Source organism: Ambystoma mexicanum, chromosome 4p (genome assembly GCF_040938575.1).
Source record: "Ambystoma mexicanum isolate Mex_15411 chromosome 4p, UKY_AmexF1_1, whole genome shotgun sequence".
Lineage (NCBI taxonomy): Eukaryota > Metazoa > Chordata > Amphibia > Caudata > Ambystomatidae > Ambystoma > Ambystoma mexicanum.
In genome coordinates, this window is record NC_090927.1 from 110,130,982 (window position 1) to 110,156,530 (window position 25,549).

At 45.4% G+C, this 25,549-nt stretch overlaps 1 protein-coding gene across 2 annotated transcripts in view; it reads left to right on the top strand.

Moving 5' to 3' along the window:
- The window catches only part of TRIM54 (tripartite motif containing 54), a 374,309-nt gene that overhangs the window by 284,936 nt on the left and 63,824 nt on the right, over positions 1–25,549 (top strand). For both annotated transcript variants that reach the window (XM_069605492.1, XM_069605494.1), the window contains exon 8: positions 18,546–18,632. In XM_069605492.1, the coding sequence (XP_069461593.1) occupies positions 18,546–18,632 (87 nt within the window). The remainder of the gene's footprint in view (positions 1–18,545; positions 18,633–25,549) is intronic.

Consider the following 25,549-nt stretch of genomic DNA (forward strand, 5'->3'; position numbering starts at 1 on the left):
AAGCAACCCTGATCCTGGCTGCTCCTATGTGGGCGAGACAGCCTTGGTTTCCACATCTGCCTATCTTGGCGATGTGCGACCCAATCAAGCTCCTGTGCCAGTACAACATGTTGACAAACCACAAGGGGGCATCCCTCCACCCACGCCCACAATCAATGAACTTGGCAGCTTGGATCCTGAAGGCATATTGTTTGGCCACTTAAACCTTCCACAAAGGTGTATGATATCCTTAAAGAGGCCCAAAAACCCAACACCAGGCACTGTTATTTTAATAAGTGGAAAGGATTTGTAATATGGTACACGTCAAAATTCTGTAAGTCCATTAGAATGTTCTACAGCTAACACTACATGCTTAACTTGATAGACTCCAGCCTAGTATTCAATTCCTTAAAGGTACATCTTGTAGCCCTATCGGCTTAAACCACTTCACAGAACAAGGTGTCCTGGTGGAAAGTCCCTGTCATCAAGGCATTCATGAAAGGGGTAAAGAGGCTATACCCCCCCATTTCCTACACTCACCTGGGTTGGGATCTCAATGTTGTGCTCTCCAAGCTCATGGGGCCATCCTTCGAGCCTATGCACACGGCCAGCCTAAAGCATCTTACGTATAAAACTGCATTCCTGGTAGCTATCACCTCCATAAAATGAGTGATCTTCAGGCTTTATCGGTCCAAGACCCCTTTTTCATCATACAGGTTGTCCTCCGAACACATCCTAGGTTTTCATTGAAGTTCATTTCAAAGTTCCATGTAAACCAGCCCATAGAACTCCCCCACCTTCTTTCGGAATACTTCAAACACAGCAGAATGAAGCCTCCATACAATAGATGTACGGAGAGCGGTCTTGTACTATGTGAACAAAACAAAACCCCTAAGGCAGACAGACCAACTCTTTGTCTCCATAGTGCCTGGTAACAAAGGCGATCACATATCAAAAAGCGCCATCTCCAGATGGATACTCAAATGCATACAACTCTGCTATTCCCTATGCACAAAGGTTCTACCTTTTACCCCAAGGCCACACTCTACCAGAGGTACAGGAGCTACCTTGGCTTACATTGCAAACGTCCCTCTAGACGCCATCTGTAAGGATGCTACATGGAGTTCCATCCATACGTTCACACAGCATTACTGCTTTGACAGACATTCTTAAGCAGATTCACAGGTGGGACAAGCGGTTCTAAAACATCTCTTTGCTGCTGTACCTTCTAACTTCCCACCTCCTTCTCCAGATACCATTTTATCTATTCAGAACATGTGATCTAAGCATTTCCACAAGCTCAAGAAGGTATATATTACTCACCGTAATTGTATTTCGGATGCTTGTATCTGCTTAGATTCACATGCGCCCACTACTGGAGTAGAAGGCGTATAGAGGTTTTCTGGGTTATCACTGTTTCTGCTTTACAACATCTGTACTCACCATATACTTCATGCAACCACATTTCAGAAACAAACAATCTGAGGGACCTCGACGTGTGAAGGACCCTGGGTATAGTACACGTCACACTAGGGATAAGTATTACTAAACACGCCCTGTCGACATCAGTTTTTGAAAGTTGCAAAAAGAATAAAATACAATTTAGCGACTTCCACTACATGTCGGACTGTGCAGAGCATGTGAATCGAGGCAGATACAAGCACTAGAAATACGATTACGGTGAGCAATGTATTCCTTACTGCTCATCTGGTTACTTATCTTCTTTGTGCACATTGTTTCTTCTCAGTTGTATGTATGTTTACTCTTGTTTCTTCAAATATCTCTTTGTTCTTTAAGTTTTCTTATATCGTTTCAGTGCGTCATTGTATCTTCTCCATATGACATCACTTTGCACCTGTCAGATTTTCTTTACAACGCTTCGATATTCAGTGGTGTCTGCAAATCTCCTGCTACCACTTCAGTTCGAGGTACATTCGATACGGTTGCCTTTCATGCACTCGATGTGGTATTGGAATAATACCAGGTGTCATGCACAGTGTCTTCTTGTTATTTATCCAATAGGTCGGAGGTGAGGCAGTGGGGTCTATCAGTGACGTGCACTTCTGCTTCTTTACATTGGCTTTAAAGTAAATTCTCTACATATCTAGGTGCCAGGAAGTGCGTGCTGCTCTCAAATAATGTGATCCCGGAACAGTGTGCTTGTCAAGAGCATCTTGAAGTTGCTGAAGACGCTTCATGAGGGAGGTTGGCACCCCCAGAAAGAAGCTGTTATCATAAGCCAAATATGATTGCATCACTGCCAATACCTGATTGGATAGACCCCCAAATGTGGGAAAGGTTCACCATCATCACTTTAGTGACTTACGGAGTTAGTGATAGGATACCATCGAAGAGTACACCATGTTTTACCACAGTAGCTCTCGGTATAGGAGAGGAGCGAATGGTGGGAAACCGCAATCCTACAGTAGCATCTTAGTTAGAAACCTCTGGGTATTAAGCGCGTTATAAATCACCTATCATATCACATCACCCTTGCGGTCGGGCAGTATACTGGTAATAGAAAGAAGACTAGAGATGGGCTTTTTGGAGGCTTGGGTTTGGCAATTAGACCATGCATTACCTTGGGCTAGTGGGATCTCCAGTGGGGATGGCATAGTTAACAGAGCTCACTCCATCAACCAAAGGTGAAAGGGGGTGACATCAGGGAAAATGTAGGGTGAACATGTAAGGATTGTGGGTGTCAGCAAGAGAGTCAAGACATTGCCAACAAAAGGGGGCGTGGTAGTTGGAAGGGACAGGATTACACAGGGATGGAGATATCCCCGAGAGCAGAGGCGAAGGGCACTGGTCCTGCTCGAGATGAGTGTGCAGGAGGAGATGAGGCGAGAAGGAGACAGTGAACAGCAGAGCAGAAAAAGACAACAGCATAGTGGACACCTGAGGCATTGGCAAACAAAAAGCAGGAAAAGGAGAGTAAAGAAAGAGGACAGGGTCGGAAGGATCACAAGCAGACACGCCTCACCAATCCAAGGCAGATTATGGAGTTCCAACGCTAGAGCCAGCGAGATCAGAGTGGGACAGGGAATGTGGACTAAAACTCTGAGCACTAACCGGTAAGGGCAATGCCACCTGCGCCTGTAATAAGAGAGTATGTGGAACAATGGCAGTCGCAGTGCGGAGTGAAGTGACTCCTGTTATTCACTTCTCTACACTCACCCAACATGAATACCACTTTACCCTACAGAAGGGTCTGGACAAACTGAGCCATAACAACCAGAACGGAGGTCTCCAGAATGGCACATTACCAAAGTCAACTGACAAAATGCCCACAATAGGCCAGCCAATAGTGGAAAACCCACATCCCACAAATGTACCCCTAAATCCCCACCGGGAATGCCAACCAGAAAACGAAATGTATAGCAGCAACAAATGCCTCTGCAGCAGACCCCACATCAAGCAGGGCTTCCTTTCAAAGGTAGACGCAGGTTGTAGCCTACAGAGCGCCAAATCACTATTGACAAATGCCACATTACAAGATAATGTTCAAACTCACAGTTAATTCTCCACCACAGACCATTCCAACCGTCCAGCTCCCTGGGAAGGCCACCATTATCTGGTCAAATTCCTGAGATCTGACAACTCCTTTTTGTTTTTTTTAGTTTCCATTTTTTAATACCATTTTACACATTCTATGGAACCATTCCATAATTCATTATTGTATCTAGGGCCCCTCCCTTCCTTGTGCAACATTCAGTCTCTCCACCATGCATTTTCTGAAATTCTCCAATAATAGAATGCGACCACAGTAAATCCTCTCCGGCTCGGAGCCACAGGGACTTCCCTCTCCACCCCTGCTTCTTCTGGGGCGTCTGGATGCACCTCAGGATTTCCCCCTTAATTACATGGGTCCCTTTTTCACATGCCAATGTATCCAAGACTTAATTAAACCGATCATTTGAGATAGATGCAAGGTCCATTTTCCAAATTCCATCTACCGTCTGGTGTGCTGACTTCAGTAGCTGAGTACTACCCCCCTCCCCCACCTCCCCTCTTCCTCAGCAGGACACTGAATACACCCCTTTCACTGGCAGGAGACACACTTCTGGGGAGTTTGATATCTTCATTCTCGATGTATCACCCTTGTTGGTAGTCTCCTCACTCCAGAATTCATTCTGCTTAAGACAATGCCACTAGATATGCGAGAAGCCCCCATACAGCTCTAGCTACACAATCCTGTGCCTCCATTGGCTACGTGTTAAAGCTTGGTGGGGAGAAGATGCCACCTGAACCGCATCTTATATGCTCTCTCTCTCTACTTCGAATATCGATCGGTTCTGTCCTGCTCCTTATCCATATGCATGTCAACTCTTTCTCCTCTCCTTCCCTGCCCAGATCTCTGTGCTGGGCCTTGACATACACAGGGGATTTCATAATGGATGCAACCGTCAATGTGAACATCAGTGAGACAAGGCCCTTAGTGGTCCTCCTTTGGAGAACACAAGTTTCTCAAACCCTGTAAAGGATCGAACGCTTCCCTTTTTTGCCTCAGCCTGCAACAGCCTAAAGGTTTGTTTGTTTGTTTATTTTATTTATATAGCGCTCCAGATCCGGAGGTAAGAGGGCGCTTAGGTAAGTGGTTACAGGATACATTGTATACATTTTACAAGTTATACAACATATTTAAAGTACATTTTACAAGTTATACATCACATTTAAAGTACAAGGCAAGAATGTCGAGCGGAAGAAGGATATGGGGGATAAGGATAGTGAGTGTTAGTTTTTATTCAGTAACCATGAGATGACGTGTTTTCTGAATGATTGAAAGGTAGAGATGGATTTGAAGTTCAGTGGTAAAGTATTCCACAGTTGGGAGGCAAGGACCGTGAAGCTAGTTCCTTCAGCTCTTTTTAGGGTGAATCTGGGCACCAATCGCGAACACTTTGACACTGCTATGACAAAGTCCCATTTGCATTGGATGAGGGATTTTATGACTCCCTTATCAAACATGCTGATGTAAATTTAACACATCTGACATAAAGCTGCCAAATCGGTGTTGTTTGTATTCTTGGGGGCGGGGAGGGAGGGATCAGGCTTATCAATGATAGGTGAAATGGAACTTGGCAATGTTAGGAGCACCTGCAAAGTTGTAGAAAGTTCAATTGTCTTATCATGGCATCAATAGTGGAATTGTCATGCAAAAGTATGGCCAAATTGAGATATCTAGGGTCCCCCCAAATGATCCTCCCTTCAGCACTAGCCATATTTTTGGGAATTAAAGATTCATCCACTCCACCTTCAGCACAGTTGAGCCCCTACCCTAGGAGCCAAAACCTTCCACCTGGACCATTTGTGATTATAACTATAAGAGGCTCGGGAAAGTTTTCCGTCATCACCAAGCTCAAACATCCCAGGTTTGCAGAGGAGAGATGACTTCAAACCCTCCTCCACCTGTGAAGCAGCGGACAATAGTATGTCTTCTATAGAGTGGCATCAGCTCTTGACAAATGTACCCCAAATGTTTACTCTTAAATGAAATTGTAACCCGCTTGAAAAAAAGACCTGTCAACCCATGCCTTCATTTCTGCATCCCACATTTTTAGGTTTCAGGCCTAAGATTTGTTTGATTTACTTTGAAACCTGACACCATCCTGTAGCCATTCAGACGCTCAAGCAGGTGGGTCCTAAATGTCACCAGTTCTGCCACCGACATTACATCATTGGCAAATAAAAGGTTCTCAAAGGATTACACCTCCATATTCACTAACCATTATCCCCACATGACAACGTATACCTCTCGTTAGAGGTTCGACCTCAAAAGGACTGTGTGACAGTGGGTGCCGCGGCTGGGTGCCCGTAATTGCCTATGTTACAGTTAGACAGGAATCACCACAGTGGAATCCTAGCCCTCAGCAACGCTCACGTTGCAGCGACCGCCCGGACAAACTCCTCCCCAAAACACGTCTTTGCCAGAATGTCCTTCTGGGAATGCCAATCAACACCGCCAAAGGCCTTCTCCGCTTCAAGGCAGAGAAGCTGCATCGAACAGTCAATCAATCCTTCTCATGTTGCCCGGAGCTTCTCGTCCCAGGGTAAATCCTGCCTGGCTTTCCTTTTTGACCTCCAATAGTATGAAAGAAAAGAGTTAAAATGATTTGGAAATGATATAAATCAGATTGGAAAAGGTAATAATTTGGAAACATTTTGATGGGACCGATGCCGAAGATCGCTGACCCCAAACAGACCAGAAATTGGCTAACTTTAGGGCAGTTGCTCGAATGATCCTGAAGTGTTATCCTACCGATCTCCAACATGAGGGGCCGAGCAGCATGAGACCAGTATCCTGCTCAACCAATCTGCCCCGGTCAGGATTTTCTATGACAAACTAAACCCACCTTGAACCATACGGTTCACCCCTAACAGGACAAGAACGAACAAATGCATTTCTAAGATTTGAGATTTTCTGAATGCAGTTGACCTGTTACCTGCGTCTGCACCATATTTACCTTTCATGGGATATATTTTCAGATCTCAGCATGTGGGCTGGGCTACACACTGTGTGAGCCTACACAAGACTTATCTGCTTGGTATTAGGTAACCCACCTTTTGATATAGGTCTGTACTACACAAGATGGCAGTGTGACTGAGCAGCCAGGCCAATCTCAAGAGGGTAAATGTGAGCTGTAGAGCTGTACAAATTAAATCCGTAAATACAAGTAGCCAAGAAACACTTACATCCAAGGTTTCAGTTATAAATAGTTATTTATTTATTGAACATCAGTTTTAAATAAGCATTCTTTAAAAAGGCAAAGGATTGTAACAATATGAATAAACTTTGAAATTACTTTTCGGAATCAATAAAGCCAGTGAATAATCATTGGATATGCTCAATACATGTCTCCTACACCATGAGGCGACTTCAATAACAAGGATAGTGTTTGTATTTATATATTACACCAATATACTTTGTATGTTCTGCGTTGTAGAAATGAAGGGAAGTAAAAAGGTTAGAACAGTTTCTCAGGAAAAGTGAGGACAACGGATTCCTCCAATGAAGTCTAGATAAGCCTTTCCCAGCAGTAACGGTGCAACCCGCAACCTATGAGGGACAAGCAATATCAAAGCCAATGGATTCAGAAAGGTGCCTTTAGGGAGCCAGGACAGCCAAAGTCATTTGGATGCAGTCTATAGTTCTGATGCATTTCTTGGGTAAAAGTCTTGCACAAAGTTACAGAGTTCTGATAAATCACTTGTATGGACACAAGCTGTTAAGCCTGTGCAAGGGGAGTTGAAATCAACTCAGAAAGTAAGCAGGTACCAGTGCAAGTGAGACAGCACGACTTAAGGCAAGAAGGTAAGTGCACCGAAACCTGAAAAAGTACCTTTGGTTAGAAGAAAGGGGTCCAGCTGGATTCCATCTTGCTACAGCCAAGCAGACCCTGCTTCCTGAGCCTCAGTCGTGGGGACAAGAGGGAGGATGTCTGGAGGGCTCTTGCGGCAGTACTCTGGAATGTTGTCGGTAGCTGCAGGTTTTCTTCGTTTCAGCGGCACTTTGTGGTTTCAGCGCTTGGCAAACAGCATTGATGCAGAACAATGGACACCGGTTGGACTTTCCTTGATCCCTCGGTCCTGCACTCTGGTGAGGGGACTCTGGATCGGGATTTCCTGCTTCTGGAGTGTCCGTAGGAGGCTCCTGGAGTTTTTGGCCGGATTTATTCCGCTGCAGATGTTGCACTCGACGATGGACACTCAACCCCTGGCATTGGGCTTCTGCAGCAACGGAGAGGCACAGCAACTAGGATTGCACCAAAGACGAGTTTGTCTCGGGGTTAGTTGGTCCGACTAACCCAAGGGGAGAAGTCATTCCGTCCAGAGTTTCTCTGTCAAGGTGAAAAAGGAGGTCAGCACAGCAGCAGGGCTTCAACGGGCAATTCAAGCTCCAGGAGGTTGCAGCAGGCTTCTCTTCATGGTTTCTTCTTCGGATGTTTCTTCCAGTGTTTCTTCCAGATGTTTCTTCCAGTGTTTCTTCCAGATGTTTCTTCCAGTGGTCGACTCTGCCTGCAGTTCCAAAACCCTTACCTTTTAAGCAAGTTTTCCCATTCATGCACAGCCTAGGCTGTCAATCATACAGTAGGGTGGCTGTCCAGCCGGCCAATCAGGACTTGTTTCATGCAGGCACACCTAGAGACAGAGGATAGGGGATTTGTCGGGACCCTCCCTTACATCCTGTCCTTCCGGAGACACCAGAGCCAGAGGCTGGCTTCAGGGCTGAAGCCCGCCAAAGGCAAGACAAACAAAGGGCTCAACGCGCAGAGCAAAAGCCGAGAAGAACCTCACAAACAGAAAATGGTGAAAAAGAAGACAGGGGCCATTTTGATAACATGGCCACCCATGGGCGCTGCACTTCAGCTGAGGGTTCAGCCTGGGGTAGAAAAGCACAATGGTAGGAAAAAGTAAACCACTGCCACCAGCCATTTAAGGTAGTGAGGGTAACAAACCATTTTTACATGAGAAAGTAGGATAAGGGGCTACTAAGTAACCCCCTGCCCCCGGCACTCCACATAAAATGGGGTGTGCTGGACTTACAAATAGAAAAGGTAAGTAAAGTCAATTTTATTTTACTATTCTGAGGAACAGTAGTTCTCCCAAGAAAAGGAATTTAAACCTTAAGGGAAATCCAAATGATTTCCGCATGTTACTGCACTGAAGGTGCTGTGTGTCACTATACAAAAAATACCAAAAACCAGATGCCTACGGAGTTTGTCAGACTCCAAAAACAGTGAAAGCATAAAATCCAAATCAGGTAATAATACATGAGAGAGAGAAAAAAAGGTCCAACTCACTCAGGAGTTAAAATTAAAAGGTCTTAGGTACAGCAAAAGAGCTGGGGGTCTCTAAGATTGAAGGGAATAAGCCAGAAATGTAAATTCTCCCTAACACTCTAGATTCTTGTCTACACCCCCGCTGTCCTTCTAGGAGCTAGCCTTGACTTCTCAACCACAGCTACTCGTAAACGGACTCAGGAAAGCCTATTTGCCTAATTTCGGAAAGTGATGGTGTACTTTAGACATAGGACTGGGAGATTATTCCTAACATGATATGCTATGCTATGGTATGTGATGTTAAGTCAGGCTTTATACCTTAAATTGAGTTATGCTGTGCCATGTTATGGTATACTGTGCGATGTGTTATTTTATAACGCTGTGGTTTGTTATGGCCTGGTATGTTTTGGTATATGATGTATCTTGTTATCATGTCAAGTTATGGTATGTTATGATACGGTATGCCATGCTGTGATACGGTAGGTCAAGCACTGGTATGAGAAATCATGTTATTCTATGCCATATTCTCGTTTGCAATGCATATTATTCTATGGTATGTTGTGACATGTTATGGTTTATTGTGGTAGACTGTTCAATGGTTTATGTATTTATTATACAGAGCTATTGTCAAATATTAGTGGTAACACATTGTAAATCATGATAAGGTGTAAAGATAAGTGACAATTTAAATGGCAGTTAGCACGGGCTGTAGGCCATCATGTTATGGCATGTTATTGTATAATATAAGTTGGCATGTTCTGTTCTGACATGCGTTGTAGCTTTATGTTGTGTGATTTTATGGTAGGACGTCGTAATGTTATTTTATTATAGCTGAAATTGTCACATGCTTTAGAAGGTTATGGTATGATATGATCTGATTGTTTATTTATATAGCGTCTATACACAATGTGTTTCAAAGCGCTTCAAGGCAAGGGAGGGAACAAGGGAAAATACAACCACATTCTTACAGGCCATGAACAGTAAGGATGTGAAATTAACTATCGTACTCGGCCTGACGGCATTTCAGATAGTGCAAGAGCTAAGACATAGATAAGGAAGGGAGGGGGAGAGTGGGAAGGAAATGGAAACACACAGGCGACTACCGTACTAGGCCTGATGACATTTCTGGTAGAGCTGGAAAAAAAACAAGAGGTGAGGGAGAGGGGTGCAGAAAGGGATGGGAGGAACAAACCAAGCTACTATCGTACTAGGCCTAACGAGATTTCTGGTAGAGTCGGAGAAAAACAAAAGGTGAGGGAGAGGGGTGCAGGCCTGGTATATTGTTTGCTATGTTCTGGTATTATGTGTTATGCTATGGTGGTATAGCGGTGATAATTAAGGGCCCACCCAAGTCTGAAAAGCAACAGACGGAAGGTTTCCTTTAAATTGTGCCCCCTGGCATTGCTGCAGGCACCCCTCTAAAACAATGGTGTGCCGCATGCCCTGCCGCTAGAGGGGGCGAGGGAGCGCATGTGCAAATCAGGCTTGGTCCCATCCCACGTCCATCCAGTCCCATTTCTTGACCTATGGGGCCTCATTCTAACTTTGCCGGTATCCTGGCGGTAGAGCCGCCTGGATAGCGGCAAATGTAGATATGATTCACGGCACTTGGTCAGGCGGCATTGCTGCCGGATTCCGAGTGCCAGAGTGACCGTGTAAATTCCCATTCATGCAGTCCCATAGGACCCCGTGAGGGAATTTGCCGTCATTACCTGCACCAGCAGTGCTGCTAATGGGGGCTTTTTTTAAGGCGCCAGTTTTTAGCTGGAGGTAAGGCAGGCGTCCCATCGGCAAAGCCATAGTCGGCCAGTCCGGTTAACGAATACCGGCACTTTTTTACCGGACCAGCCGACTTAGAATGAGGCCGATAATGCGGTAACAAATACGCCTTACTCATGGCAGAAATTGCACATGCTGCGAGCACGCGCCATCGCCACAAAGCACCCAAGTGGAAGCCAGGGCTGCAAAAGAACTCTCACAATAGTTTCCTGTTTCAACCGAGCATGAAAGCCTCTGAAAGATGTCCTGCAATCACAGACATACTTTGTCAGTGTGATGTAGTTGAAATAACTGGAAAAGTGTACTGCAAGGAGTGACCGAGTCCAACCAGTCTCGGCGCTGTGTGTGACAGGTGCAGCAACTATGAAAGGAACAGTGACGTCAGGGTGGAACGGGTCACCGCAAGCTCGTGACCCCCCTGACCCGGTGGATAACTTGAATGATGAGGCGCTAAACAGAGCGGGATTAATATCCGGCAGCTGACCCTCAGTGACACGTCATTATCCACTGAATGAAAAGACCCTTCGCGCTGGGTGGCCGCGGGAGCTGTCATCTCAAGGCCGACCCTCATCCATCTGCGCCCTCCTCATCAGTCACCGGAAGTGATTATCAATACGGGCGACCTTTCCACGCGACCCCGCCCCCGCCTTCCCTCCCTGGCAGGCCCGGCAGCGTATGGAGCAGTGCGCAAAGAGGGCCTGCCCCAGCGGGCACCTTCCAACTGCCACATAGGGCGCCAACCGCAGGGGTGGAAGGGGAAAAAGGGAACTAGTGCTACTCTGGCTGCACCCAAAAAAGGAGGGCTGGGATGGTCGGACAGATTTGGGGGTAGGGGGGGTTGTATGGTGCGGGGAATGGAGGACCACATAGTTGGATTGCAAGGTCTACAGTAATAATGTCTTATAGAGTGTACTTACAAAAACACAAATTGCATAAAAAAGGCACATGACAGCATGTACATCCATATAGCAACATGTTAAGCCATAAGAATATCATTGTGGCTTTAATGTTCACACCCTGAATGGTAAACTATACGTCCCAGAATGCAATATAATGGCAACCTGAGAAATCGAGTTAATCCCACTGTACATTCAGTGATTTAAGGCACGTAATAAAATAAGTCTTGTAATGAACAAAGATAGATTTGGAAATTCTTTGCGCAAACGTCCAGCTCGTTGTTACTCGTGATGTTCAAAACATTTGATTATTTACATATGATCGATAGAATTGGTTATTTATAACGCACTTAATACTCAGCGGTTTCTAAGCACGGACCGAGGGATCGAACCTGTGTTGCTCAGTGTCACCTTGCTTCCACGGCGAGCACATTGCCCCTGAGCTATCCTCCCGAGACATAAAGCAACTTTATTTTTTTGCATGTCAAGATAGTAGACATCATGGATATAAACACATCTTTACATGGGTGGTTTGTGTTGCTCACTTTAACCATCACAGATTTGCAAGGTAACTGGTGTTTTGTGAACTCTTTGAGCTGGAGATGTTCCATCATGCATCTGAAAGGCTCTTCCACGGATAAAAGAAATGTGTTTGCAACTTGAGCAGCTTAACGACCTGCAGAGACACAGACGCTGTGTGTGTGTGTGTGTCTATGCCTGGCTATGACTTGGGAAACTGGCAGTGCTTGAATGTCCGGCCTGAGCCGATTCTAGTTGGCTCAGGAGAACGACAAAGCGTTGACGTGTTTCTTGAGCATTTGAACTAAAGGTACGCTCTGTGAAAATTCAAAGAACTAGTGGTACGGCGCACCAATGATCTATATCCCACTTCCTTCTCTGGCCAACAGGCACTCTTTGGAGCTTTTTTTGAGTCTCAGTCCAACCCTGCCAGCAGGGGATTTGCCTTAGCAGGGCTGGCTACTAGGTAAGCCTGTACTAGACAGTGGTCCATGGCTACCATAACCTGGGAGTGTAATGCTGCTCCTTTAATCAGCAAATGTGGCTTTAAATGTAGGGCAAGGGTAGCAGAGAAAATGCTGGGATGACTTACTTGACTTACTGTTAATCTTCATTACCCAGAGTCTTCCTCTTCCTCTCCCCAGTGCCAGCTAATTAAGGCAGTCTGGAGATGGGCAAACGCACTTGCCATAGCCCAGGTGACAGTACTGCAGATGTCTATAAATGAAGCACCCAAGAAAATGGCAAAGGGGTTTGTAGCCAATTATTGAACAACTCACACTTTGCTCCTCAGAAGCAGTTGAGGGTGCAAGGCAGCCGAAGCAGTTTTTGTCTGTGAGGCTCTGTTCATGTTAGCTGCAATCTGGGGATAAAGAACAGATAATGAACAGGGGTGTATCACCTTAGCATAGCCTGTGTTGTTTTGTCAAAAGCGCCCTGATGCCTGCGGGCTTCCGGCGCTATACAAGCTGACATACATACATACATCCATACATGTCTGCGCTAAACTTGACACAAGAGTAGCACATGACAGTGTCCGTCAGCCCATTGGTAGAGGCAGGCCTTGCATAGAGCAACATGACAGGAAGCTTCATTCTGATTGGCTGTAAATCTAAAATGTCGAGTGTCCAGCCACTCTTATCGTTTTCATGTTGCGGACAGGCTGGGTGGACTCAAGAGTTAGCTGCAGTGACCTTTTTAATGGTATTGCCCGAAAATAGTGACAAAAAAGCTGAATGTGCATTTACTGCGCATTCGGCTTTCAAAAAATAATTGAATCCCATAATGCCGAACATGGGGAGCGGGGGTGTCCCCCGTTCTTAATTATCGGCCTTATGGGCTTCGGGGTTTGCGGGGGTGTACCCCCCTTCCATGCCATTGGAAGTGGAGGACAATAAAGAAAAAAAAAAGAAAAAGCAACCCTGTGGTGCCAGCTCCAACCCACATCAGTGGAGGGAACTGAGGCTGCAGGGATATAGGAGAGTCGGCGGCGCACTTTTGCGTGTGCCGTGGAAAAAGTAAGCAGGGGGAGGGGTAGGGTATGATGGATGCTGGCGACTGTGATCTACGTGATCACTACACATCGGGATTTTGCGATACGATGGTTTCGGAATCGCAATCTCTTGCTTTGCATTAAACGCGTAGATCCCTTTTCAATACATGTGTGCATTGATCAGCCAGGCAGGAAGGCTTACCTGGGGCATCGCGGCGAGAGATTGCACACCATGACGGGGGCTCATTCAACTCATCGGCCAATAAGTTTGTGGCACTTGTGACAGGTGTAACACTAGAAAAAATATTATTTCCGGAATTCTCTTTATCTATAAATGGTAAGGCCCCCCCAAATAAACTGTGACTTTAACAAAGTCAGCCAATGATTGGGGTGCAGTCAGTGTGAACTCTCAGACAGCAGGTGTTACCAGGTTTTTCACAATGCCTGTATTTGGATGCTGGCATGTCTGCCCATCTGTCGCCATGCAGACCTGGTCACTGCCCTCACAATGTAACACGCTTTGGATACACATCTTCATCTCTATAAACCTAGAGGTTTGCTTATATATGCAAGGAACAGGCCGCCATCTTATTTCTGATCAGCTGCAACTACTACAATTCAGAGAAAGCAGGTGTATGCTCCGTGACCCACACTTGGGAGCTAGTGGGAGGCGAGCTGAAAGAGCTTGGCGCAACTCACTCTGCCCGTCGACTCTCTCAGCATATCGTATGGCAGCTCTCAATTACACCAACTCTCTTGTCTCGGCTAAAAAGGCTCACTTTGAAGAAAGATTTGGCTCTGCCAAATCACGTCAGAAAGAACCTTACTCCATCCTTACGGGGTTTGAGGGTAAAATCAGTACGTATCCCGCAGGCTTTGCTTTAAATCTTAACTCACACTGAGCCAAGTTTGGAGCTCATGGTTCTGATCCGACCGTAATGGAACCGGATAATAGTAATCCTGAGAGGCCATGCTTAGTTTCGCCCTTTAACTCTCAGTGAAATCTCAGAAAAATACCTTATAAGGTTGCTTAGCGATCTCAAACTGTCCCGTTGCCCGTCTGATGTCTGTCCAGCCAGTACTACAAAAGATGCCATTTAGTGTCGGCTCCTTTCATCACTAAGATTGTTAATCTTTCCTTCTTGTCATCAATGGTCCATCCTCTCTCAAAGATGTCTGGATCACCCCAATCTTAAAACAAAACAAAAAACATTAGATGCGAGTATTGTGAATACTTTTTTCCCCAAGTTCCTTCTTATATTTATTCAGTCCAATGTGTTGTATTGGACAGTTTAAGTTGGTCCAGCAGTATCGTTTTTAAAACATGGCGAGCTCTGAGTGTGGGCAGATAAAAGGGATGTGTCTTCTTTGGAGACCACACTACGCCCCCAGAGGGACAATCACCTCAACAAAATCCCAGAAACTATGGGTTCCAAACCATTGAGGTAAACATAAGACACCCCCATGACCCCTAAACACACCTCCATTAGACCAGATCTCTTTCTGTAGACCCCCCCCAATGAGACAAAACCTTTTTCTGTAAACTACATCGCCCTCATTAGACCATACCTTCTTTTGTAGATCACCCATCCTTCATTAGGCCATATTTAGTTTTGTCAGCCACTTTTAGGAAAGATTTCATCAATGTGTAATTGTCACTCCATTTGTGGACCCCTGAAACCTTTTGCTTTTGTGTGGCTATCCTATCCTGACTTTGGCCAGTGGAGCACAGCCTTCAGCTGCGCTCCCCCGGGCTGTTGCACACTCGTTATGTTTCCCTTAGTCTTCGACTATGTTACAGTTTCTTTGTAGCTTTTTAGCAGTGCACAATGTACCTTCCAGTACCGTGCGCTGTGGTCCTTTTTGTTTTATGGCCCTAAACACCCTCAAAGGATTTTATGGTGATTGTACAAGTGTGCCTGGGACGAACTGGTGGCAGCAGTTACTTTATATAAGTGTTTTACTTCTTTTTACGCGTTTACCGCGTTTGGTTCAAGACAGTGGCCAAGTCTGAAAATGGCTGACCCACAAAGTTTTGTTCTGTCCCATGGCCATTTTGTCCCTTGCCTTCACCCAGTTCGAGTTACCCGGGTTTTCCTTATTTGGACATGCAGCCTCCTGCATAAACCGATCTCTTTCGCGGGCTTCTGCATGTCATGTGTGTGTGCCCAGGAAGTGGGTTGGGATTGTCTGGTCCGGTTCCTAGTGATAGCCTGGACATCCAAAGCATCGAATGCAAAAGCCTCGAAAAAAATGCATCAAAAAATGCATTTCTTTTTTCTTTTTTTTAATGGGTGTCCCCCACCCAACCCATCTTTATTTACCCCTTAAAAACCATTTTAATTTAAAAAAAAAACTTTACCTAAAAAAAAAAAAGAATTTTTTCAATGCATTTTTTTCGAGGCTTTTGCATTCGATGCTATATATTTGAGGGAATCACTGGATACCGTCTGGTCCCAATCCACACTACTGGTGCCAGGATGTCTGGGACCACTTTGTGCATTGATTGGTCCATGACTGGGATGCCTGCATGAGAGCTGATCTTATATTGAAAGTCCTTGATTTTGGTGCAAAGCTAATCTTGGATAAGAGAAGGGTCGATGCATCCATTCCAGGTCAATCCCCATACTACAGAAGGAGCCAGGTATCCTGCATGAAGAAACAGACTTGTGAAACCAGCGGAGAAGCACTAGAAGGTTTTTGCACCCTTCACCCTCTGCTGTCCCGTCGGACCTGTGTTCTTCATCGATCAAGAAGGCCCGCCAGGGTGCTTTGCCCCTTTGGAGTAGTGAGAACAACTACTCTCAGCGCCCCCTGATTACCCGCCGAGCAAGACCCTACAGAAGTGTTCCTGAGCCATCCACTGAACTATCCAGCTATACCTGAGGGTATCCTGTAGAATCGCAGCCGTCTCGAGTTGAAACCCGAGACTTGGGACATTGCTTGCTTGTGGTCCGTGTCCTCTCCCACCATATATCGTAGTCCTAGCTCCTTTAGGATCTGAATTAGGAGACTGCGTAACGCAGCACACATCTGTGATTCCTGCGTCACTACCTGTTGTTGACAATCGCTTTGGTGTCTTGCTGACCTGCTCTCCTGTGCCCTGAAGCCTGCTGCACCAGGACTTTTGTTTCTCTTTCGGAAGCTGAGAAAAAGCAACTATCCCGTCACGGATGATTGTTCTATCCCGCAGCCGCTGAGAGCCAGAGAGCCCCGAAACTGCAGGACTCTAACCTACTAGAGAACTCAACTAAATTGGTCAGTGAGTACTTGCATCGCTTACTGGTGGCCCCCTGGCACAACCAATCTCTTTTATGCATGAATATCCCTAAGAAAGTATTCGCTTTTGGCTGGGTTAGCCTGCGCTCCCTAACTATTCTCACCTTTTTGAAACTGCTCTGCCACCAAGGGCAGACCCTACCCGAATAGTGGGAACCAATTCTTCATCTCCTCAAGCCCCTTCCTGACTTGCTACAGCTCTCCCAAGAAGACCAACTTTTTGTTCTGCCTGCACGATTGTGTGTTTCTACGCACAACTGTGCTGTTGAGCCCAAGGCTCTCTACTTCTTAGGGATGGACTTGAAAGTTAGGGAACGACTCCAAAGAATTGTCTAATGCTCATAGTGTGTTAACTCACCCTTCTCTTTACAGGTTGTGGCTGTGTTTTACTCCTTTGTCGCATTAGGAAACTTATTCTATATATATTATTTAGTATAGTATATGTGTGGTAACTGTTTTTATATAACTGAAGATTACTTGTGTCAATTGGTCCGGCTGAGAATAAATGTATAGGTATTTTTCATGTACACTTGTCTAAGAGTAATTTGTGGTTCGTTACTGTGTGTGCTAATTGTGGCGTCCCGATCACTCTAACCCCTTCTAAGACTTAGTCTTGACCGCTTGCCAAGCTACCTAGATTGTTCTGGCTTGTCCAGAAGGCTCCCCTGTTTCACTAAACTGAGGGTGGCCTCCTAAACTTCTGCCCACCAGGTCAGAGTTTAGAAATCCATTTTAACAGCCACATCTCCTTCATTAAACAATATCTTCTGTACCACATCTCTTCCATTAGACCACACCTTCCTCTGTAGACCACATCTTCTCCAATAGACCATAACATCTTCTGTAGATCACCTCTCCTCCATTACAAGACACCTCCTGTATGCCACCACTCTTCCATTAGAGCACACCTTCTTCTGTAGATCACAGCCCCTCACTCGGGTTCCCTTCCTCTGCTCCGGATCTCGTGCTTCTATTTGTTGTCAGTGTCCCGCACTTGGTCCTATCTCGTTGCGACCAGGTCTGGATGCAGGTCGCAGGGCGTCTCATTGACTCCCCTTTTGGGTGGTTTTGGCACTTTTCTACGGGCACACCATCCACCATGAAGTCGTCGTGGTCATGCCACCACTGGGATAAAGATTCCCTTCTCCTCGGGTTCTCTCTGCTCAGAAATGCCGGTTCTCCAGCATTTCCCTCTGATGCTCAGGACTGCTCTGAAAGTCGTGGACTCTGCGGCTCTCCTCGGCTCCACCTGCTCCATGAGTCACCTCGTCAGGGGGCTCCCCCTGCTTACGCTCTTCTCTGTGTGCTTCATCTCTCCTCGGTGTGCTCTCCCTTTCTAGCCTACTCATCTCAATTAAATGTACGTCTCTCGTTAAAGAGGAAGATCCTACTCTTTGGACAAAATGGGGTATTTTAGTTTAATCTTCAGCCAAGTCTCTGGATTCTATAATGTTCTTCATATCTGATAGTCCCATATATGCCACTATGGGGGATGCTCTAGGGTGTTCCTCAGAGGAACGCGAGTCCTTGTCCCTTAAGGAGAAGTCTCTCCCAGTGTGGTCCCACTTGCCTAGACCCCTAGGGAGGGTCTTCAGGAGTGGGCTCACCTCCCTAGCCTCAAAGGGGGAGGCTCCGCATTGGGTAGAAGGGATGAATGCCCTCGATTCATCACAGCTCCCATTTCCAGATGCTTATAACAGAGCCATGCCCGGTGAGCTCCCATCGCCTGACACATATTACATAGTAGTGTTTTGTAGGTTTCTTGATCAGCATATTCTCAGCAGAAGACATGCTTCCATTGATGTGTCCTTTCTCTTTCAGGTGTGGTTGCGGACGATGAAGACGAAACCTTTGATATAGACGAGGGGGAGGTCATTGGTGAAGAAGAGAGACCGGAAGCCACAGAGGGTAAGTCAGTCTTCAATCACAATGGTGTATTCTCTGCTCACCTTGTAATGGCAGAACCTTCTTTCAGCTGGCTTGCCGTGTGCCGCTGGTTGGAAGGGAGTTCTTTGGAAAGTCCAACATTCGTAAATTATGATGTCATCAGTTTCCCTGAGGATGATGTCGCAGACAGGAGAAACACTCTGAAGCAACATCTCTTTGAGTCTTAATCACGTGATGGAGGGAGTTTAAAATCTGGTTCATTTGTGCAAATACTGTTTTTGGGCAGGTGTTTCCACACCCATGGTAAGGGGTATAGAAAGAGCTATACTTGGTGAAGCAGCAAGGTGTCCACAGAGTTAGTCCCAACTCTCACAAATGGTAGTGTGACCAATAAGTACCTCTTTACTCTTAGGAGGGGATGGGCTGGTACCAAAGTACAATCACACCCACACGCCACACCATCACCTCCTCGCCCTCTACACGCACATATTCTAAAATAAATCACACATAATATTAAAACATATATTACACGGCCTGCTGAAGCGGCCGTGTAGTAATGGTTAAGTTGCTCAACTCATAGGAAGAGCACTTTTTGGGCGGCTTATAACTTCGCTCCCCCAGGACGAATCCTCACCAAACTCCCACCCATGAAACTACCAAAAGAACATGCTATGACAAGTCATCTTAACAGAATAAGGTGTGTGCCTTGGGAGTTCAGGAATTAAATATGGCATCCTCTAATTGTCATGTTTCTGACTTAGGTAGAGGTCCTAACCCCAATGTAACATCACAAACCTTTTACATAACATCCCCTAACTCTGACAGCTCTCAGTTCACAAAACAATCAAAGCTAACTAAATGTCAAAGGACCAAAACCACTATGGACTTCAGGATCCATAAGGCCTGTGGTACTGGAACGAGGAAGAGTGACTCAGCGTTAGTAAGGATCAGAGGTGCTATTGAACAGAATGTGAAATCTCGTTGTTGTAGAGCAAGGCACCTGAGTGGGACATTTAAACCAACGAATGAGCTACAGTTCAGGAGAGATGCAGAAGGAGTACTAAAGGCAGAAGCAGACCAGAGGTCTGGGATTGCTGCAGAAGCAGAAGGAAGAGAGCTAGCGTAAACCGATGCAGGAAGAGAAGCCGTTGTAGCGTTGTCGATGGTAACAGGAGGAGAAGCCCAGACGTATTGGAGACGTGCTCCCAACCCGACGTGTGTTGCTTCTGTGTTCAGGAGGACGATGAGGCTGAACAGAGCTGACAGAGCACCAGAGAAGAGCTGTGCAGACCGCTGAAGTTGCGTGGGAGCTGGCAAATGAGAGGGCAGAATGCAGAAGGTCTGCCGCAGCTGCAGAAAGTAAAGCGGAGAAGCCAAAGGAGACCAGTGAGTTGGCCTGAAGCTAAATGTGACCAAGGGGCGCCCCGAGCAGGACATTTGGTAGTAATCAATAATTTTGAATACCGAACAAATAAGGTAAAGAGCCGACAAGGGCGCAATTCCCCTTTTGAGGGATAGCAACTTGAAGAATGGGGCTATCAAGAAGCAGTCAAGAGGCAACTTGGGCACAATTCTCCTTTCTCGAGTTTTCAGTTTGGGAACACCTGTAGCCCACATTGCCAAAAGTCAAGAGACTATAAAAAGAGGCAGCCATTGTTCAGCCCTCTTCACATGGGATACTGGTGTGGAGAACCTTGAACCAAATGTTGCCACTAAGACTAATTGTAGTTGTAGGAGTTTCTTCCTTGTAGGCAAGTAACCAGGAAAGGGTTCAGCAGTAGTTAGTCCTGGCAGGCGAGTATACCAGGAAAGAAGATGAAGTTTTGAAGAAGTATGGTTGCGACACAATGGTATGGTGGAAAGAACTTGTAACTCTATTAACATTTTTATAAACAGTTGAATGACCAAAGGTAGCTGCTGTGGTATCCTGACAAAAGTATTCCATTTGAGGAATATGTGTGTAATGCTAATAATTGCTTTGCATCCTGAGGAAAACAATTGCCTTGGTTCATGAACATGTGTTTTGTGAGAGGGACATTTACTTTACCAAGTGAAAGGACGCAGTGGAGTGAAAATACATTTTTGTGTTGAACTGAGAAGAACTTTGTTGAATCAGAACTTTTCCAAGGGTATTCCTGAATTGATCCTGGGGAAGGGAGCCCAACTCTGGTCAGAAGGAGTACTTTCTAAAACCTATAAATTACAACGTTTACACTGTTTTGCTGAATTGAAGACAGCCAAATAATCCTTGTATTATTTTGTTGCATGGATTAGGATGAGGGTCAGAGACTTTTTGGGCACTAGGTCATCTTGCTTTATTTTAGTTTGCTAGATAGGGACATCCTTGTTAGGATAGGGAAAGATAGGTGTTTATTTCATTCCTTTTCATTTTAATGAATGGCAAACATTGAGAAAATTATACCTCTGTGTCTGTCTAGCATTTCTGACCCCTCACAGTGGGCAGAGAAACATCTCTGCTCCCGGCGTCACAAGACCCTGCAGAGGAAAACCAACTGTGGGATTGGGTTCCAAGGATAAGGGGACAAGCCTAGTGTTGGCTGCTATGGAAATAGTTTGGGAATGGTGGGTACACAGGTGAGTTTTGGATTTTGGATTAGGGCTGGCTAGCAGTGGTATGGGTTTCAGGTTGGTGTGACTTAAACCCACAGTATGTACATTTAGGTGAATTCCTTTGGCCAAAGTCCCAATCACTATAATTTTGGGCTGATTCAGGGTTTTAGTGGAGGTTTTTTAGCCTCCTCAACCTGACAGGACATTGAAAATATCTTTCACTACAAAAATCATGCTCTCATACCTCCATCAAGGGTTACTTTCCAAACAACATACATCACTGATAAGTTGCCGGTACACTTGCACAAGTAACCATGAACGGACTACCTCCAGCTTCGTACTATCATTGGGAAAGCCAGGCAACACGAATGGTCCTACAAGGAAGAGAATGGCTGGAGGCAACCCACAAAATGCATGAATTATTCCCACAGGCCATTTTTGCTGAAGCCCGGTTTACCTGGCCTAGCTTTGGCACTACTGGAAAACAAAATTGTTGTGCTCGATCCCCTCCAGACGCTCCTCTAATGCTGAGGACACTCCCGCAACCCCAGTTTACCCCGGGGGCCCTGTCACCATCACTCATCTTCCTCGTCCTACGAGGGGGGGCGCCTTCACAACTGCACCCTCCCACGACTCCACACAGTTCCACCAGACTCCCAAAACTGTGGCCCACACTCAGAGGCCTCCTAATGGGAACTTTCTGGCACGTCCGACCCCACCCTCATCCCCTCCGTTCCTTTCTTGCTGTGCTGCCACATCCACTTCCTGCATGCCCTATTAGCACATGCCCTATTTCTGCTGTTTGGGTAAAGCGTCCCTTATGGAAATAGAATGCAGGAAAAGTAGGTGGAACCGATCAACTACGGCAGTCACCCGAGTCCCCGGTCAGCACAGCAGAGAGCAACATGACCAGAAGGATTTCACTGAGCAATCAGGAGCCCACGATTGTGCAGCAAGTAAGCCTGTATTGTATTGTAGTTGACATTTATATAGCGCCTTTAACCATTTTTATAGTCTCAATGTGCTAATGGTGGGACGGCCTCGGGGACCGAAGTCCAAAATGTGGGAAATCACAGAGTAGGCTTAGAATGCGTGTGTGCATTTGGCCATTGTAAGTCGTAGGTGGGTTTGCCAAGTGTCTATGAAAAACATCCCACAAGGTCAGGCATGTGAATGGGTGCTGAGAGAGGTCAGGCATGTGAATGGGTGTTGAGAGAGGTCAGGCATGTGAATGGGTGCTGAGAGAGCACAGGCATGTGAATGGGTGCTGAGAGAGGTCAGGAGACAGCGGGAGTGTAAGAGATTCGTTATGAGTCCAGTTGACCCGAATTTGTCGTAGGTCTTCGCTGCATACTAATGGCAAAAGTGTTGAGGTGTAAGTAGGTGGAACAATTATGTGACCAGCAAAACCAACTTTGTCGTAGTCGTTGCTGTATTCTGATGTGTGCGGGTAGCCATACCTGTGGCCGGTGTCCACCGGAGTGTTGCATTTAAATGTACCTAGATACTCAAATGCAGTTTTGTTGTTGATGCACCGGGTTGTTCATGTAGTGGCCTCCTCTGTCGATTCTTGTGGCTGCAACATATATTTAGCGACACAGGCTAGCCTTAACAAATTACCACTAGTACCAATGTCAGGTGCAGTGGGAAGCTATCTTGGCAGATCTTTAAGCGCAGAAGGGGCAATCCTATGTACATGTCTACATGTAAGCGCCCCGATGCCTGCGGGCGGTCGGCGCTATATAAATAAATAAATAAATAAAAATAAAATAAATACCCCGGGAAATCCATCCAAGTGCAACACATTTCCCACTGCCAGCAATCCATCCAAGTGCAACACATTTTCTACCCACAGCAATGCATCTAAGTGCAACTAATTTCCAACTCCCAAAGATCCACCTATATGCGTCACACCTCCCACCCCAGCAATCCATCCAAGTGCGTCACATTTCCCACCTTAGCGATCCATCCAAGTGGAATACATTTCCTAGCCCCAAGTGCAACCCAATTCCCACCCCCAAAAATCCATCTAAGTGCAACTCATCTCTCACCCCAACAATTCATCCAAGTGCGTCATTTTTCCTACCCCCAAAATCCATCTAAGTGCGTTTCACATCCCACCCCCCAGCAATCCATCTAACTGCATCACACCTCCCACCCCCAGCGATCCATCATTGTGCAACTCATTTCCCACCCCCCAGCAATCCATCTAAGTGTGTCACATTTCCTACCATCCAAAATCGCTCTATGTGCAACTCATTTCCTACCCCCAGCAATATATCTAAGTGCATCACATTTCCTCCCCCAAATATCCATCTAAGTGCATCACATTTATTACACCCAGCAATCCATCTAAGTGTGTCACATTTCCTATCCCCAGCAACCCATCTAAGTGCAACACATTTCCCACCCCCAAATTCAATCTAAGTACGTCACATTTCCTACCCCCAGCAATCCATCTAAGTGCAACACCTTTCCTACCCCCAGCAATAAATCTAAGTGAAACACATTTACTACCCCCCAAAATCTCTCTATGTGAAACTCATTTCCTACCCCTGACAATCCATCTAAGTGAGTACATTTCCTCCACCCAAAAATCCATCTAAGTGCTTCACATTTCCTACACCCAAAAATTAATCTAAGTGCATCTAATTTCCTACCCAAGCAATCCATCTAGGTGCAACTCATTCCTGCCCCCAACAATCCATCCAAGTGGGTCACACTTTCCACCCCCAAAAATCCATGTAAGAGCAATGCATCTCCCACCCCAATAATCCATCCAAGTGTTTCACATTTCCTACCCCAAAAATCCATCCAAGTGCATCACACCTTCTACCACCAGCAATACATCTAAGTGCGCTACATCTACCACCCTCAGTAATCCATCTAAGTGCAACTCATTTCCCATCCCAAATGATCCGTCTAAGTGTGTCAGATTTCCTACCCCCAACAATCCATCTAAGTGTGCCACGTTCCCAACAATCCATTGACATGCAGCACATTTCCTACCCCCAACAATCCATCTAGGTGCGTCACATTTCCTATCCCATTAATCCATCTAAGTGCAACACATTTCCTACCCCCAAAACTGCCTCTAAGTGCAACTCATTTCCCACCATCAACAATCCATCTAATTGTGTCACCTTGTCTACCCCCAAAAATCCATCTAAGTTCATCACATTTACTACCCCCAACAATCCATCCAAGTGCATCACACTTTCCACCCCCAACAATCCATCTAAGTGCGTCATCTTTCCCACTCCCAAAAATCCATCTAAGTGCACCTCATTTCCTACCCCCAGCGATCCATCTAAGTTCAACTCATTTCCTACCCCCAACAATCCATCTAAGTGTGTCACATTTCCTACCCCCAAAAATCTATCTAAGTGCGTCACATTTCCTACCCCCAGTGATCCATCTAAGTGCAACTCAATCCTACCCCAACAATCAATCTCGTGCGTCAAATTTCCTTCCCCCAAAAATCCATTCTAAGTGCGTCAAATTTCCTACCCCCAAATATTAATTCTAAATGCGTCACATTTCCTACCCCCCAAATATCCATCATAGTGCACCTCATTTCCATGCATGTATTCATCTAAATCCTGAAGCACCTGAATGTTGGGGCGATTTGGTGTTCATCAGACCCCCAAACGTTTTCCATATTTAAAGGAGGCTATTCAAAGGCTAGTCGGGTCAGCCAAATAAAAAAACTATATATATATAAATATATATATATATATATATGTATATATATATATATATATATATATACATATATACATATATATATATATATATATATATAAAAACAACAAGTATTTCCAGGAACGTTCACTAAATGCACAGAAAATACTGAAAATTCCCAAGCACTCAAGACCGCACTAAATTTGTAAAACTATCTTTATTTGAATAAAATGTGCATCACACTAATTAGGTTAAAACAATGAGTTACCAATCTGGGCAGACCAGATGGCTTATAAACTCACCTATCTGGGTGGAAAACGCTACCGCACTTTTCTAGAACCTATATGCGACCATGTTGCTTCTTGTTACTCCAACGGGAAAAGGACAAATTGTTGTCTGGCGATCATCCCATATAATATTTCTAAGACATCCATTGTTGATAATTATTGTCCAAACACTGTTAAAAAAGCTGTCGGCCGGTAGACTGAACCCATGACATGCACAGAGCGGAGTATATAGCTATGTGAAATAAATAACAGAAAAACATATTTCGGTAAGCACTTTAAAATTCAATATACAAATACATTCATATTTTGGCTATAAATTAAAGTTTCTCGTAACATGTATTACGTCTATTCTTTGTGGCAAATTCAACATTCATGCGTCACAACGTTGATCATATG